The following is a 17,484-nucleotide window of genomic DNA, read 5'->3' as shown; positions in this document are numbered from 1 at the left end:
CAGGTGAAGTTACCTGTTTTACACTGCTACCAAGCAGTAGCAACATGTGTGGTATTCACCACTAACAGGATGCTGCCTTCAAGATAAAAAGACGTTCTGTCTATCACACAAATGAATAATGTGATAGATGAATTTCAATGCCAGTGTGATGCTAGGTAGAAAGGCTGTACGTCCCAAGACTGACAGATCGTATCAAATAACATGTCCCTTCTGCTGTTCGCAACGGGCAAGGTACAGACCATACCCAACCAGCCCGTGCTTGCAAAACTCAAAACATAGTGTCCAACATTAGATGTGATTCTGCGATTAGACAACATTTGCTAAATAATCCTCAGTGTGCTAAGAATTACGCTGACAACCAATTTAAGATTGTCAGTTGGGCTCACAGTGTGGTGCATTTGCACATACTGGAAGCTACATATATTAATACATAGAGCAGCACAGTGGCGCAGTGGTTAGCACCGAAGCCTCACAGCTCCAGCGACCCAGGTTCAGTTCTGGGTACTGCCTGTGCGGAGTTTGCAAGTTCTCCCTGTGACCGCGTGGGTTTCTGCCAGGTGCTCCGGTTTCCTCCCACAGCCAAAGACTTGCAGGTTGTTAGGTAAATTGGCCATTGTAAATTGCCCCTAGTGTGGGTAGGTGGTAGGAGAATGGTGGGGATGTGGTGGGGAATATGGGATTAATGTAGGATTAGTATAAATGGGTGGTTGTTGGTCAGCACAGACTTGATGGACCGAAGGGCCTGTTTCAGTGCTGTATCACTCTATGACATAGGCCCTGTTCTTTGCAGACAGAAAGAACATGTACACACATTGCACCTGTTTCAGCTAAACAAAATAAGTGACAGCTATTTGCTGGTTCATTCCTCAGGACAATGCCTTGACCAATCAGAGTCAAGCTGCCTGGTTTAAATTTCAAACAAAGCTTGGCAGTTAACTGTCAGTCATCATAAATTGGTGCATTCCCCATGGCAATGCCTCTACCAATCACAGTCCACTTATCAACCAATCAGCACTCTTTTCTCATATAGTATAAATTTGTTGCTTTCCCTTACTAATTTCCCATTAGTCGTTGGTAGTACAGAACTTGAGTATTACTGAAAACAGAGACATTTTGTTGAAACTTTTCTTCTTGCATTCATTAGGACAATTCGCATCCTCAGTGTGCTAAGAATTACGCTGACAACCAATTTAAGATTGTCAGTTGGGCTCACAGTGTGGCGCATTTGCACGTAGCTTCCAGTACGTGCAAATGCACCACACTGTGAGCCCAACTGACAATCTTAAATTGGTTGTCAGCGTAATTTTTAGCACACTGAGGATGCGAATTGTCCTAATGAATGCAAGAAGAAAAGTTTCAACAAAATGTCTGTTTTCAGTAATACTCAAGTTCTGTACTACCTACGACTAATGGGAAATTGTACAAGGTTTGATGACTGCCAAATCCAAATTTCCAGTAAGCATTCTCATGGCACAAAACTGTGCTGAGAGCTGGAACCTGTAAAATCTTGCCCAAAGAGCTTCCCCTAAATGAACTAGAATATAGAATCTTCTGGCTTGTACAATGTTATTCATATACCCTTCAGTACTCCTTGACCTTCCTGCTCTCTTGCCACCGTCCATCTTAGATAAGTCTACAGCTTCCTTCTGTGCATCTCTCAGCATCCTCTGAAGGGCTCTTCAACGGACTTGGCACTGGCTCATTATGACCAGCAACCCTAATTGCCACATCACTCGATGAGCCAAATGGTCTACTTTTGCTCCTATTTCTTGTATTTCTTGTGTTCATCTTACTCTCTCACTGACCTTCCTGCCAAGTGCACCCGCTGGGGGCTAATCTTGCCAATCTCCTTCCTGTCCAACTCACCACTCCCACTGCTGACCCTGTGGACTCTACCAGCTGAGTGACTTTCTCCACCCCTCTATGCATCTCCCTCCAGAATGTCAGTTCACTTACGAACAAGGCCCTTGCCATCCAAGAACTTACTCTGGATGACCGCATTAACATCATTGCCTTAGCAGCAAACTGGCTCAAGGATGGCGAAACTTTTCCCTTTAATGAAGCCTCCGCGCCTAGCTATATCTCCCACCACTTGCCCTGTCAAGACAGTCGTGGAGCGGTGTGGCACTCATCACCAATTGAACCTTCGCCTGACCCCTACTCCTCTGGCACTTCCTCCTCCTTTGATCAACTTAGCTGTCATTCAAAATCCTCATTCTCTACCATCCTCCCAAGTACGATAAAAATTTTCTCACTGAGGTATCTTCACTGCTTTCCTCTCTCAACCTCTGCACCAAATGACTTTTCATCCTGGTGAAAGGTCATATACCTAAACCATTAACTCTGTTTCTGTCTCCACAGAGGCTGTGTATTTTCAGCACTTTCTGTTTTTATTTTAGATTTCCAGCATTCGTAGTATTTTGCTTTTACTTTTCATCCTCTGTGATTTCAACCTCCTTCACAAATCATAATGCTCTTTCTCCTCTGAGTTCCCTGCCCTCTTATCCTCCCTAAATCTCTCTCTCCATGTAAACTCCCCAAACCATATTCACGACCACCCTCTCGACTTTGCCATCTCATGTAGTCTTGCTACTCCCATCGTATCAATCGTAGATAAGGTGATCTCTGATCGCTTCCTTGTATCACTCTCCACCCACATTAGCCTTCCATGCCCTAACCCTACCTCATTCTGTATCAATCCCTGGAAAAAAACTATCCCCCTATTCACTTACAACTGCACTTTCAAAATCCCTACTTTTTAGCCTTTGGTCCTCCTTTCGCCACAACATTTCTGCAGCTACGGATTTTCTCAACTGCACCCTCACCTCCACTTTTGATGCCCCAGTTCCCAATAAAACCACCCTGGCTGTTCCCCTGGTATGGCCCTCATCTCTACTACCTTAAGTCCAAGGGATGCAGCCTTGAATGGATATGGTGGACAACTGATTTAGCCATACACTGCCAGATCTGGTTGGACCACATAAAGCACCATCGGGTCCTGCTCTCATCAGCTACAACTGCTCACTATTCCAGGACCATACTGGAATGCAAAGATAATCCCAGCTTCTTTTCTCTACTGCAAACCATGTTATTAAACCCCTTTTCCCTATCCCCTCCACACTCACCTCAAACAATAAGTGGAAAGAGCTTATGGACGTCTTTGTCATTAAGACTGAGACCATCCAATCAGCTACTTCTGCCATGCCCTCCCCCTTTCCACTAGCTACCAGACCAAACTTTCTCTAAAGCTCCAAAATGCCTGGGTCCTGAACTCGCATTTTTCTCTAGCTCCTCTCCTATCTCCCCTAAGCCCTCTCCGAGCTCATCTTGCCCATGATAGCCACTTCCTGCCTCCTCGATCCTATTCCCACTAAACTGCTGACCACCCAACTTCCCCTCCTGGTCCCATGTTAGCCAATATAGTTCATGATTCTCTCTCTCTTCAGGTGTTGTCCCTCTCTCCTTTAAACCTGCTGTCATCATCCCTCTCCTCAAAAAAACAACCCTTGAACCCAACGCCCTTGCAAACTACCATCCCATCTCCCACTTCCCATTCCTCTCTAAGGACCTTGAACGTGTTGTCGCCTCCCAAATCCATGCCCATCTTTCTCAGAACTCCATGTTTGAATCCCTCTGAACAGGTTTCTGCCCTGTCACAGTACCAAAAAGGCCCTAATCAAAGTCTCAAATGACATCCTATGTGACTGTGACAAAGATAAACTATCCTTCATCATCCTTCTTGACCTGTCTGCAGCCTTTGACATGATTGACCACACCATCCTCCTCCAAAACCTCTCCACCGTTGTCCAGCTGGATGAGACTGCTCTCACCTGGTTTCATTCTTGCCTATCTAACCATAACCAGAATATCACTTGCAATGGCTTCTCTTCCTGCTCCCGCACTGTTACCTCTGGTGTCCACCAAGGATCTATCCTTGGCCCCTTCCTATTTCTCATCAACATGCTGCCCCTCGGTAACATCATCCGAAAGCACAGCGTTAGTTTTCACATGTAACCCCATCTCTCTTGATTCCTCCACTGTTGCTAAATTACCAGACTGCTTATCTGACATCCAGTACTGGCAGCTGGTGGAATTTAAATTCAATTAATTAATAAAAAATATGGAATTGAACGCTAGTCTCAGTAATGGTGCCATGAAACTCTCCTCGAATGTCGTAAACCCATCTGGTTCACTAATGTCCTTTAGGGAAGGAAATCTGTCATCCTTGCCTGGTCTGGCTTCCAGCAATGTGGTTGACTCTTAACCTCCCTCTGAACAGCCTAGTAAGCCATCAGTTGTCAAGGGTAATTCGGGATAGGCAACAAATGCTGGCCTTGCCAGCAACGCCCACATCCCATGAAAGTAAAGAAAAAGAATTTCCTCCAATTAAATATTGAAAAGACTGAAGCCATATTTTCAGTTCCCTGCTTCAAACTCCATTCTCTAGCTAACAACTCCATCTCTCTCCCTGGCAATTATTTGAGACTAAACCAAACTTTTCGCAACCTTTTGGCATATTTGACCCTGAGATGAGCTTTCAACTTTATATTTGCTCCATCACTAAGACTGCCTATTTCCACCTCTGTAACATTGCTCAACTTCACCACTGCCTCAGCTCATCTACTCCTGAAACCCTCATTCATGCCTTTATGACCTCTAGACTTGACTATTTCAACCCACTCCTAGCTGGTTTCCCACATCCATGAACTTGAGGTCATCCAAAAATCTGCTGTCCATATCTTAACTTGCACCAAGTTGCCTTCACCCATCACCCCTGTGCTCGCTGACCTACATTGGCTCCTGGTCGAGGAACATCTTGATTTTAAAATGTTCATCTTTGTTTTCAAATACTTCCATGCCTGGCCCCTCCCTATCTCTGCAATCTCCTCCAACCCCACCATCCTCTGCGATATCTGCATTCATCTAATTCTGGCCTCCTGAACATCCAGATTTTAATCGCTGCACCATTGGTGGCCGTGTTTTCAGTTGCCTAAGCCCCAAGCTCTGGAATTCCCTCCATAAACCTCTCCACCTCTCTACCTCACTTACTTCCTTTAAGATGCTCCTTAAAACCTACCTCTTTGACCAAGCTTTTGGTCCTCTGCCTTAATATTTCCTTTTGTGGTTCAGTGTCATAGTTTGTAATATAATGCTTCTGTGAAGCGCTTTGGAAGGTTTAATTACATTAAAGGTGCTATATGAATATAATTTTTTCTTGTTGTTTGATTGGCCAAAAAACCTTCAACTAGCAATGCCAAAAAGAACAAGTTTACAATTTCAATAGGAATACCAATCACATGAAACTTCACAATTATAATATCACTACATATAGTGTCAAGATCAACACTTCCTATATGACACTAAGAGTATAAAGATACTTCTTCATTCTCCTTGTGCATTTACCTAAAGATGATCCTCTTCCTGGTGTGCCACCCACAGGGCTGGGGATGCTGCTTTTGTTGGGCAGGTTGACTGGACTAGATTTAGTCGTGTGGAAGAAGCTCTGGGTGGGTGATGTGGGGGATCGAACAGGCTCTGAAGTCTTGGGCCTGGCTGACAGATTGAGTGGCTGCACTGCTTCATCCTGTGAATGAACCATAAACAAACACATTTAGCACATTGAAGATCACACAACAATGATGTGATATTCCAACCATTGGAATCTAATCCAAACTAATGTACACATTTGAGGCAATTGGTGCCACACCTATTTTAATCAGGTGCCATTTTGATTCTGGTACGGGTAATTATAATACTGCTGCACCATTCCTTTTTCATTCCTAAATCTATTTTCATACAAATGGACTTTTTCCCTTAAATCGCAGAGATAATTTTTGGCTTTAACTTTAGTCATTATAATCTGATTAATTTTAACCTGATTGAATGAAGCTAGCATTAGGATTACTACAGATAGAAAAGATTCATGGTCATTGAAATTTACATTTCACACATGCATTTCATTTGTAAGTAATGGTTGTACTTCATGTTACAAAAATAACCCAGTAATAGGCAGTCAACACAGCTTAAAATGGAAGAGTTTCTCCCTAAACAACTTCCCAGACTGTTTTTGAGGAACCAACATCCCAAATGGATGTTGGAAAGGCCCATTATGTAGTGCACCTAGAGTTCCAAGAAGTGTTTCATTAAGTTCCACAAAAAAGATTGCTGCACAAGCTGAAGGAAGGGAGTATTTCTAGGTGAAACCAGGTGAAAGCTAGTTGTAAGAGAGGACGCGGTGGGTAATAAAGGAGTGATTTCAGACTGGGGAGCTGTACTTAGGGGAGTGCCCTGATCTTTGTGGTAGGCCCCAACTGTTTCTAATTTACATATGGGATTTGCATCCCAAAGTACAATTCAGGTTGGTAAGATTTACAGATGATACAAAAATGGGAGGAGACAGTTGATTCTATTAAAGCAGCCAAGGAGTTACATAGCTTGGTAATCTTGGTTTTCAATTGAGATCACTTCATAAGAAAGCAAACAAAAAAAAAAAGAGCTTGTTAAATGCCAGAACTGCTTTCCCTGCCATTTGTTACCAAACTCAATGACGTAATGACAGACAATGGCTTGGTAAGATACAGTAACCGCTTATTAAAACACATCCCTCAGGATCCATACAAACCGCATTATAGGGAAGAGAGTGTTGTAGGAAAGAGAAACCTAACTACACACACCGCTAGAGAAAGCCATTCATTACTCACATTACAGCAGTGACCGCAGTGGTAAGCAGTTACTTACTGAAACTGTCTGTGAGCTTTCTCATATGTTGGAAAATTAATTGCTTTTTTAAATTGTAAAGTCCAAATTATCAGAGATACGCTGATAGAAACTCCCACTGGAGCAATTTTGAAGTATGTCAATGCTTATTTACATTAATATAAACAGTCTATCCTTTAATGTATATATTCAGAGGAACTTCAGTGTTGGGGTACAGAACACTATTTATTTTATGGAAACATTGAGGAGTAGATTTTTACCTTTTATCGCTGGGTGGAAACCAGGTGATAACAGATCAGCCACTCATTATACACCCCGCCCTACCTTCCTTTCCATTGATTTTAAGTTTTCCTCCTGGTGGTGTAAGTTAAAAATCTACTCCCAATGTCAAGCTCTCTCAGGTCAAGTACAATAGCAGTTGAAGTGAACTTGGGCTGCTCCGTTCAAACGCGCCTAGATCTTTCCAGGCCTCATTGCACCACTGTAACATTTACATTTTCCACACTTTCTTTACTGAGGAAAATTGCCAGTTTGGAGGGAAATTACAGGCAGTTTTATGCTGTGGGCCTGTTTCTATTAAGAACTGTGTCAAGGCTGTCCCTAAACCATTTCACAAAGGACCTTTATAGCCTGAGGAGACGGAATCAAACTAAAGATCCTACCAGTGTAAATGCAGTGTCCCATGCCAGGGTCACTCAATCTCCCAGCTGAAATCACTTCGAACAAAGAATTGATGGCAGCTCCAATGGCTCAGTTGGGAAATGCACTACCTGGTGTGACACTGAGTCAGTTGGACCAGAAAACCTGCCAGAATGTCCTGTGGTGTTTGTGGGGTTAGGTGGCAGGGCGGGAGGTGGGAAGAATGAATCGTGATTCCTGTTCATGATTACTATCAAATGACCCCTAGTGGAAAATACGCTGGCATGAATGGCAGAGGAGAATAGGAATCAGTCTGAGTTACAATGCCCAACGTGATAGAACAGCCTGCTGACAGTCACTATCTGTGCTTATACATGTAGAATTGTCACTTCGGTCAGATACCAGAAGTGGACTTGTGCCCATGAAACTCTAATCCAAGAAAAATCAGAACCTACATGAGAAAATGGGGGATGGAGTAGTAACTGATATATATATTTTCTTTTAAAACTGTCTCACTTAAGCTTTTGTGCATTTGTGAATCTGCAACAAGAACAGAAAATTGCTCCTTTGATACATTCAAAAGCTGAGGTATTAACTGTGGTGCATTGCATAGTTAATTGTTAATTGGAAAATACAGAATAACAAAGACTGAATACAACATCTGATCATTTGGTTGGATGGTACGTTTTACCTCAGGGACAGAAATTGTTCTCTCCTGTAACATTCAAATAAGAAGCTAATTAGCCAATTCCTAAAAGATTTAACGAAAGGAAGGCTCATTAGTCTCTCTCTGTACTTGCCTTTATTTACATAAACACAGTAATTTTATTATTGTAATGTCAGTGTTTACTCATGTTGACAAATGCAATTTGGAACTAATATACTTTGCCGTTTTAACTCTCCACTCAACTAAATCTGAAATGTATTCTAACTAGTGTAAGCTAAATATCCAGTTGTGTATTCTTGCGTTTCCCTGTTTTCAAAGCTGAGTTTATCTTTTCATGTACATGCCTAATTTAACCATTTACTGTGGAACCCCTGCCTCTGGGTTAGAAGGTTGTGGGTTCAAGTTCAACACTAATGCTTAAATGCATAACTTAGGTTGAAACTCAGTGTATTAATGAGGGAGTCCTGTATTGTTAGAGGTGCTATTCTTCAGACTTGATATTAAACCAAGATCCTCGCTATCTGTTCCAGTGGTTTAGATGGATGATAAATATCCTAACCACTATCTGAAGAAAAAGAGAGTTCTCCCATTGTCCTGTTCAACACTTCCCCTTTAGCTCATCTTATTAATTGCTCCCCACTCCTTCCACATCAGAGGCTGATTTTTCAATCATATGTCACTGCCTTACAAAACGCCCCTCCCAAAAATAACTCTATCTTGGTACTTCTCATTTCCTTCAAAAAACTTCTAAAACTTTTCTCTTTGTCTCTCTTCTACTTCCCCATCTAAACTTTTCTTCTTCTTCCATCTTTCCACTGTATTAATTGTTCTAAGAAAATTTTCTTGATGTGAGAGGTGCTAAGTGCTAGATACTGATTATTACCCAGTGTTTTCTGCTGGAAGGTTTAGATGGACAAAATCAGCCTTAGCTGTGACACCCCATGGCCAATTGGTCTATTGAACACTTGCCTACCTGGGCAAGGCACAGCAAGTACAAGACAAAAATGAAAGAGTTCAGTCACAATGGAGTTTAAGTGCTCTGCGATTTAGAGATTTGTGTCTCGGGGCAACGATTAGGGTCCCAGTTTGCCTTTTCATTTATAACATTTTCTGAACAAACAAAATATTTATATTCTTAGCAGTTAATTATTTGGTGCAGAAATGTTAATAAAAATCTTCAAACATTAATTGTTCACCTTGTGAAATGCTCTTTATGCTCTTCATCATAAATCTCTAAGAGCCCAAAGCTTTTTGGGCATTATTTAAATATTATTTATTTTGTTTTCTGCTCAACAAAGTGAGGAATAACATTTTCATGACTGATTTTAATAAGTTTGCACTGTAACTTTAGCCACTTTGCCAGTTTCCATTTTCAGACCTGATCTCGAAAAGCCCACTGAGAACCGGATAGCCATGTATTCAAACTGATTGGATCTTTACCACCCGACAAACCCAACTCCAAACAATTAGATAGCTCAAATGTCTTATTTAGCTTCAACTATATGCATTCTGCTCTGATCTATATTTGTTTTCCTGTCCTACTCCTTAATAGCTCACAGTGGGAGCAGATTCTCTATGAGGCTATTAGGCTTACTAGCAGGAGTATTTACTTTAAAATGTTTCTTTTCTGCTTCAATTATGAGCATATTGGGTAATGTTGACCTTTTCTACTTATGTTAATTTCAGGGCTGTGCTTGGACTTGGAGGCTGCTGTTTTAAATTCTCTTTAAGCAATTGTTAAACGTCTAAGCTGTTATAATGTTATTGCAATAGAACTGAATGAACATAATGCTACTCTGAACTGATATGTCAATTTAACATGCACTTCTGCACCAATCACATAATAGCCAATCACATGGACATTTTTGATATTAAAAGATGAAATCACTTCCAGTTTGCTTCAAATAATTCTATCCACCTTCCATTCCTGTTTATACAAATTACACATACACCATGCAGTGGGAATTGCCAACATGTTCTGAGTTTTCTATGGCAGTTGTCAATGTTGTTACAACATTAAAGAACTTGCATCTATATGTCTTCAGGACATCCCAAAGCACTTCACATCAATGAATTATTTTGAAGTGTATTTGCTGTTATGTGCAGAAAGAAGAGGCACTTGGATGCTGTCTTCTTCTGCTGTGCCTCAACACTGATTACTTCAATGTTGCACAGCACTCCATCTAGAGGTTCAATTAAGAAGTGATAAACTCAGCCTGGCAGAAAAGGTAGCCAAGAATTAACTGCTTTAACAATAAGTGTTTAAAAATAAGATGCCCCTCTACATTGCTTTCACTGATCTCACCAAAGCCTTTGACCTCGTCAGCAGACGTGGTCTCTTCAGACTACTAGAAAAGATTGGATGCCCACCAAAGCTATTAAGTATCATCACCTCATTCCATGACAATATGAAAGGCACGATTCAACATGGTGGCTCCTCATCAGAGCCCTTTCCTATCCTGAGTGGCGTGAAACAGGGCTGTGTTCTCGCACCCACACTTTTTGGGATTTTCTTCTCCCTGCTGCTTTCACATGCGTTCAAGTCCTCCGAAGAAGGAATTTTCCTCCACACAAGATTAGGGGGCAGGTTGTTCAACCTTGCCCGTCTAAGAGCGAAGTCCAAAGTACGTAAAGTCCATATCAGGGAACTCCTCTTTGCTGACGATGCTGCTTTAACATGTCACACTGAAGAGTGCCTGCAGAGTCTCATGGACAGGTTTGCGGCTGCCTGCAACGAATTTGGCCTAACCATCAGCCTCAAGAAAATGAACATCATGGGATAGGACGTCAGAAATGCTCCATCCATCAATATTGGCGACCACGCTCTGGAAATGGTTCAAGAGTTCACCTACCTAGGCTCAACTATCACCAGTAACCTGTCTCTAGATGCAGAAATCAACAAGCGCATGGGAAAGGCTTCCACTGCTATGTCCAGACTGGCCAAGAGAATGTGGGAAAATGGCGCACTGACACGGAACACAAAAGTCCGAGTGTATCAGGCCTGTGTCCTCAGTTCCTTGCTCTATGGCAGCGAGGCCTGGACAACGTATATCAGCCAAGAGCGACATCTCAATTCATTCCATCTTCGCTGCCTCCGGAGAATACTTGGCATCAGGTGGCAGGACCGTATCACCAACACAGAAGTCCTCGAGGCGGCTAACATCCCCAGCTTATACACACTACTGAGTCAGCGGCGCTTGAGATGGCTTGGCCATGTGAGCCGCATGGAAGATGGCAGGATCCCCAAAGGCACATTGTACAGCGAGCTCGCCACTGGTATCAGACCCACCGGCCGTCCATGTTTCCACTTTAAAGACGTCTGCAAACGCGACATGAAATCCTGTGACATTGATCACAAGTCGTGGGAGTCAGTTGCCAGCGTTCACCAGAGCTGGCGGGCAGCCATAAAGACGGGGCTAAAGTGTGGCGAGTCGAAGAGACTTAGTAGTTGGCAGGAAAAAAGACAGAGGCGCAAGGGGAGAGCCAACTGTGTAACAGCCCCGACAAACAAATTTCTCTGCAGCACCTGTGGAAGAGCCTGTCACTCTAGAATTGGCCTTTATAGCCACTCCAGGCGCTGCTTCACAAACCACTGACCACCTCCAGGCGCTTATCCATTGTCTCTCGAGATAAGGAGGCCAAAGAAGAAGAAGGTATCTAATACTGTGATACCCCTGCTCTCTGCCATTAAACTGTGCATTCGTGGACATCACATTTCAGATATCATACTTCGTTCCAGTACTTTTCCAAAGGACAGAAACCAGGGATATAAAAGCAGCTGCCAATCTACAGGAACTGCTTTCGCATTTAGCCCCTGTTGAGCTCAGGGCAAGGCGATTTAGACCACTTTCTCATTGGGACAGGACAAATTAGGTTAAACACAGTTCCATCTTAGCAACTAAAAGTCACACTCGTACTCTACCTCAAACTCCCCGTGTGCAATGCTATGCGAGATCAGCTGGTACTATTGATATTTACGAACTTACACATCCAAGTTTCTAACAATGAATTAACACCAGCTTAAGTAGATAAAATCTTTGTTGTGTGAGAAGGAAGCCCTATAAATGTGTCGTATAGACATACAAAACCTACCTTGACTTGAGCTACAGGGCTGGTCCCCTGCTTTTCATTTTTCAGAGCTGTTGGTGAGAGTGCACCTGCCGTGTTCGGTGGTTGTTGAGTAGATGGGATCTTAGTGCCAGGCGATACCTGCATACTGGCCAGCTGTGCTGCATACAGTTGCTGAGAAAGGGAGAGAACAGACTTCATGAGTATCAGTATTCTTTACTCACCTATAGGCTGCTGAATGAGAGTCAGAAACTCATTCATATATTAAACAGGACAGTGGAACACAACATTCACTCCCATTAAAATCAATAGGCACCAAACTAAGCCATTTATTCATCGACAGAAAGGATTTGTAGAGTGATTACATTCTGTTACAAACCCTACAAATTAGAAAGAAGCTTAAAAATTGCAAACTTACTTCCACAAGGCATTTAGTTATTTAGTTAGCTGGCGAGTTACAAGGCACATAGTTATTCCATGGGTCATATGACATAAACATAATACTAATAGCTCCTCATGCTGACAGCATTATTTGCATTCTGAGGTTTTTCTCGTGTCCCTTATCTCATTTACCATGAATTGTTGCTTTATTTCTATTAAGGATTTTCTGTTGTCAAGGTGAGAGGTGGCAGTGCTGATGAATAGAATATGTTTCCTCTTTTCACTAACTGCCACTCCTTTACTCCACCACTGCTGGCTACATGTTCCATGTTCCTCCTCTGTGCTGCTGTCCTCTGGAATTCTCTACCCAGTACCCTCTGCTTTGGTACCTCCCTCTTTTTGAAAGACTCTCAAAACTCCCCTCTTTGACAGTTCCATAGGTTTCTTATCCTAGTCTCTCAATTTATCTTTTCACCCCCACCCCCGCCCCCCACGTAAATTCCACTGTGTCTCTTTTCTCCTATATGTGCACTGCTCTGAGACATCTTCCTGAACGTGAATCACATCTATAAATGCAAAGCACTGCGGTGAACAAATCACACCCTTACCAAGTCTTGTATAGATAGCACAGGTCTTCACCTAAACTCTGAGGGCACCTCAGGAGTTTCAGGTGTCAATACTTGTTAAGTAACTAGCAAATGATTTCTGTTGCTGTGTAAATACTAATAAAATATGTTTTCTGCAATGATACTGCTGTTTTCCTTCGAATAGCTGATACAGTCTTGCAAATCCTGGGTTGGGGATTTCTGTGAGCGTGCCACTAATTCATGACTTAGAATTTACAGCACAGAAACATGCCATTTGGTCCAGCAGGTCTTTGTCGGTGTTTATGCTCCACATGAGGCTGGTCCCACCTTTACCTCATATCATCCCATCACCATATCCTTTTTTTCCCTTCTCCTTCATCTCCTTATCTAGCTTCCCTTCAACTACATCTATGCTATTCACCTCAACCATGCCATGGTAGCGCATTCTAACCACTCTGAGTAAAGTGAAGTAAATAAATGTAAAGCAACAAGTCACATCCACCTTCTTGAACCCATCCCATCTCTTGCTGCCCCAGTAAGAAAGTAAAAGGAAAAGGTTTGCAGGTATGCGTCAATATTTGAAAATCCTCCCCGAAAATGTGTTAAGTATTTGCAGGAAGCCTCCATGAATGTGCCAATGTTTTCAGAAGTCCCAAAACAGAAAAGTTTGAAAACCTTTGCTCTACTCTCACCCTATAACCCAAGTGTCAAAAAGAACAACCCCTTCTCTTGCATATGATTGCCATCCTGAGTGGCACTGAACAATTAGAGCTGAATTAAGAAAAGTTCTGTTCACTGGATTTGCATCTAGTGGGGAATTGCACAGCTCCAGTGAGCTGCAATATTAGCTTATTCTTGAGATTTGTCTCGCCGCTGTTGCTGTTACTTAATCTCTCAGATGCAGGGGTCCTTTCAACAACAAAGGCAAAAGGAATCTCCATGGACTGACATGACTGCAAGTAACTCTACTTATGCTGCTAATGTGAATCAAAAGATGTCATCAGTCACACGATGTCTTATTTTCATAGCAATATGGCATGCCTCTGAGGCAGGAGGAAAGCAGAAATGCTCTTAATGTAGCAAGCATGGACATAATTAGGACAAGTCTGATGAGTTGGATAGTTTTTTTTTTATCCTAACTTTGTATCTTTTTATAATTTTCCCTACCACCTTGTCCTTTTGTGCTTGGTTCCCATCTCTTTCCCATTCCCTGACCTTGGATTGGGTAATTACCTTTGAATTCAGATACTGTCACTCTGATTCAACAACAACTTGCCTTTATGTAGCACCTTTTAACATCATAAAATGTCCCAAGACACTTAGACTCAGCTGCTTGGAGCTATTCAAGTGCAGAGTGTGGTGACTTCCTGCCCATGATGAAACTGCAAACTCATCGCATTGGGAGTGTATCAATTTCTACCACATCAGTTTTGTTCTTTTAAAAAAAAATCAAAAGGCAGTGGAAGCAGATTCTTTGAATATCTTTAAGGCAGAGGTAGATAGATTCTTGATAAGCAAGGGGATGAAAGGTTATCGTGGGTAGGCAGGAATGTGGAGTTAAGGATACAATCAGATCAGCCATGACCTTGTTGAATGGCGGAGCAGGCTCGAAGGGCCGAGTGGCCTACTCCTGCTCCTAATTTGTATGTGCGTATTCTGTACAACAAATAAACAAAAGACACACTGTGGGGGTCACTATCAAGACTGGTGGAGACATTTCAAACCTATGTTAACCAAGGTAGCTTTAAGGGATGTTACTGGCCTCACCACCCTTAGAATCAGCAGAATTCTTTCTCCGATTGCCAGCTCGTGACTCCTGCTGTGATGCCCTCTATGGTGGAATAGCCTGATAGTCATTACTGTCTAGGTTCAATCATGAAGAATGGCTATCGGGGGGAGGTTTTTGGCACCTATGTAACAGTACCTCAAAAAGGATCAGCGCTCTTTCAGAATGCATGGGAGTAAATTGCAGAGCATGCATTCGGAAGCATATTTTCAGGCAAGGAAATACCAAATGTATTTACAGTGCATATTGTCGTAATACAGTGTAGGATTTACAGCTGCGGTATTTATAGTCATGGCCTCTCTTCCCAGTAGTGCCGTAACATACTGAGGCTTGCCATGTTGTTTATTTAATTCATGTTCGAATGGCTGTCTAATTGTAACTATACTATTTTAATTTCTGATACTGCAAATCCTCCCCATTACATATATCCTAGTTAATATAAGCCAGCATTTACTTCAGTCACCCTCATCGTACAGTGTCTGTGCAGTTTCTACTGCAACTGAGCATTCTGTCCCACAGACATCCAGATGTCGTGCTGGGAGTATTTATTCTGATGGGATTTATGTATGTAAAGGTTGATAAGGAAACAGAAATAAGCAAATCATGAGGGAAATACAATGGCTTAATAGTTTTTTGAGGGAGGCTCCAACAGATGAACAATAAGCCCTTTGCTCAAAAATATGTTTTTAAATACAAATGCTTTTCACATTTTTATGTTAAAAATATTAGCTGTGTAAGAGCCAAAAGCAGGATTTGCAGACTCAGAAACATTCAAGGGCCATCTAATACATTCTAAAAGTCTCCTTTCACTCACAATTGGCTATTGTTCATGATCAGCACATGATACGCTTCTACAGCAACATAAATAGCCTCTGCTTCTTTGTCTCAGGCCTATTACAATAGTGTCTTGCTGACTGCCTGATCCTCAGGGACAGGGCAGTTCCCCATAGACTACTGACGTTCTAGTTAGGCCTGGCCAGCTACTGATTTAAAACCAGGAGATAGCTAGCCAGTTTCCACCTCCTTCAGCAACTTGCTACATCCAAATCTTTCTTTTGGCTTCATCAGACTGTGCAGACATTTATTATGTAATTGGACACTCTGCTTTCAATCTTTACACTTTGTGTAATTGAGGTTTGCTACTTTATTAAAACAACAACTTCTCGAGCTGCTCCTAGTCATATACTGCACATCTAGTGTCATGTTTATATTACTGAGGTGGGTCTCTGAGGACCTAGGGCCGTCTGCTTTACAGCGCTGAGAAGGCAATAAATAGTAAGAAACATTTGAGCATCAGTGCAAGAGTCATCCTGTGCATTGCTACCAGTACTCTAAGCAACAATAACTCGTATTTCTATAGTGCCTTTAAGATACTAAAACTTCCAAGGAGCTTCACAAGAGCATTATGAAGCAAAATTGGACACCGAGCCATATAAGGAAATATTTGGACACAAGCGATAGGTTTTAAGCAACGTCTTAAAGAAGGAGCGGTTTAGGGAGGGAATTCCAGATCTTAAAACCTAGGCAGCTGAAGGCATGGCTACCATTGGTGGGGCAATGAAAATCAAGGATGTGCAAGAGGCCAGAATTGGAGGAATAGAGAACTCCGAAGGTTGTAGGGCTGGAGGAGGTTGCAGAGATAGGGAAGGGTGAGGTCCTGGATGGATTTGAACACAAGAATGCACAATGTAAATGGTACACGTTCAGGGTGCCAAGTTGTGATTGCACATTATAACTATGTCGCTAAACCCTTTAACTCTTCCTGCAAAAACTTATACAGTTTGCACATTTCCATCTTCACGTTAACTCTGCTTCTCTCTCCACAGATGCTGACAGACCTGCTGAGTATTTCCAGCATTTCTTGATTTTATTTCAGATTTCCAGAATCCACAGTATTTTGCTTTTATTATCCATCTTCAAGTTATTGGTTTTCCTTTCACTTCTATTGCTGATATAAATATTATCTCTTTATTAACTTGTTGGGGGTGCAATAAATTTATTTTTAAGTGAACAACTCATTGCCAAAAAAAGGAATTTACTTAATAGGAAAAGTTTACTAAAAAAGGAAAGAAAACTAAAACTTTCTGTGTGTACTGAACCAAAACTTTGAGCAGCCCGACAATGTAATAATTTGTGGATGTAAACTATTTTCTTATAAGGGAACTAAATCTGAATTTAGTTTCACCACTTAATGGCTATAAACATTTTGTCGGAAGAATTTTTTAAATCCTCTTGTCAATGCATTCTAAACTTATTGAATTTAGGGGCTCTAGGTTTCTCTGACAGCTGGGGGTTTGGAGTGGGGGAGGTGTTCTGGGCCATTGGAATACAGGAGAATACTTGTTTTTTTTCAGTAAGTAACCACCAGTTAGTAAAATTGCAGATGTGAATGAATGAAAGGAGCTAGCAAGTTCATTTTTGCGCTTGTTCCCTTTTGGGTTTACTCAAGATCAGAGAACCTTAAGTGCTCATACCCAAATACCGACAATAAGTAATTAACTTTACTTACAGTAAACTAATTGACTCATAGGCCGTGAAATTGGACAAGGCCTGAAAATGGGCAATGGGAATCATAATATGGGATTAACCCACACCCGTTGATTCTGATACAGGCAGCATGCAAACTTTGTACCGCCTGC

The 17,484-nt window shown here is 41.9% G+C and overlaps 1 protein-coding gene across 17 annotated transcripts in view; it reads right to left on the bottom strand.

The window, feature by feature from the left end:
• sox6 (SRY-box transcription factor 6) overlaps window positions 1-17,484 on the bottom strand; it is a 720,990-nt gene that overhangs the window by 78,214 nt on the left and 625,292 nt on the right. For all 17 annotated transcript variants that reach the window (XM_068046281.1, XM_068046293.1, XM_068046282.1 and 14 more), the window contains 2 exons: window positions 12,116-12,265; window positions 5,404-5,584 (listed from right to left, as the gene is read on the bottom strand). In XM_068046281.1, coding sequence (XP_067902382.1) covers window positions 5,404-5,584; window positions 12,116-12,265 — 331 coding nt within the window. The remainder of the gene's footprint in view (window positions 1-5,403; window positions 5,585-12,115; window positions 12,266-17,484) is intronic.

Source organism: Heterodontus francisci, chromosome 14 (genome assembly GCF_036365525.1).
Source record: "Heterodontus francisci isolate sHetFra1 chromosome 14, sHetFra1.hap1, whole genome shotgun sequence".
NCBI lineage: Eukaryota > Metazoa > Chordata > Chondrichthyes > Heterodontiformes > Heterodontidae > Heterodontus > Heterodontus francisci.
The sequence above is the reverse complement of the archived record's forward strand: the minus strand, read 5'-3'. Positions and strand labels throughout refer to the sequence as shown.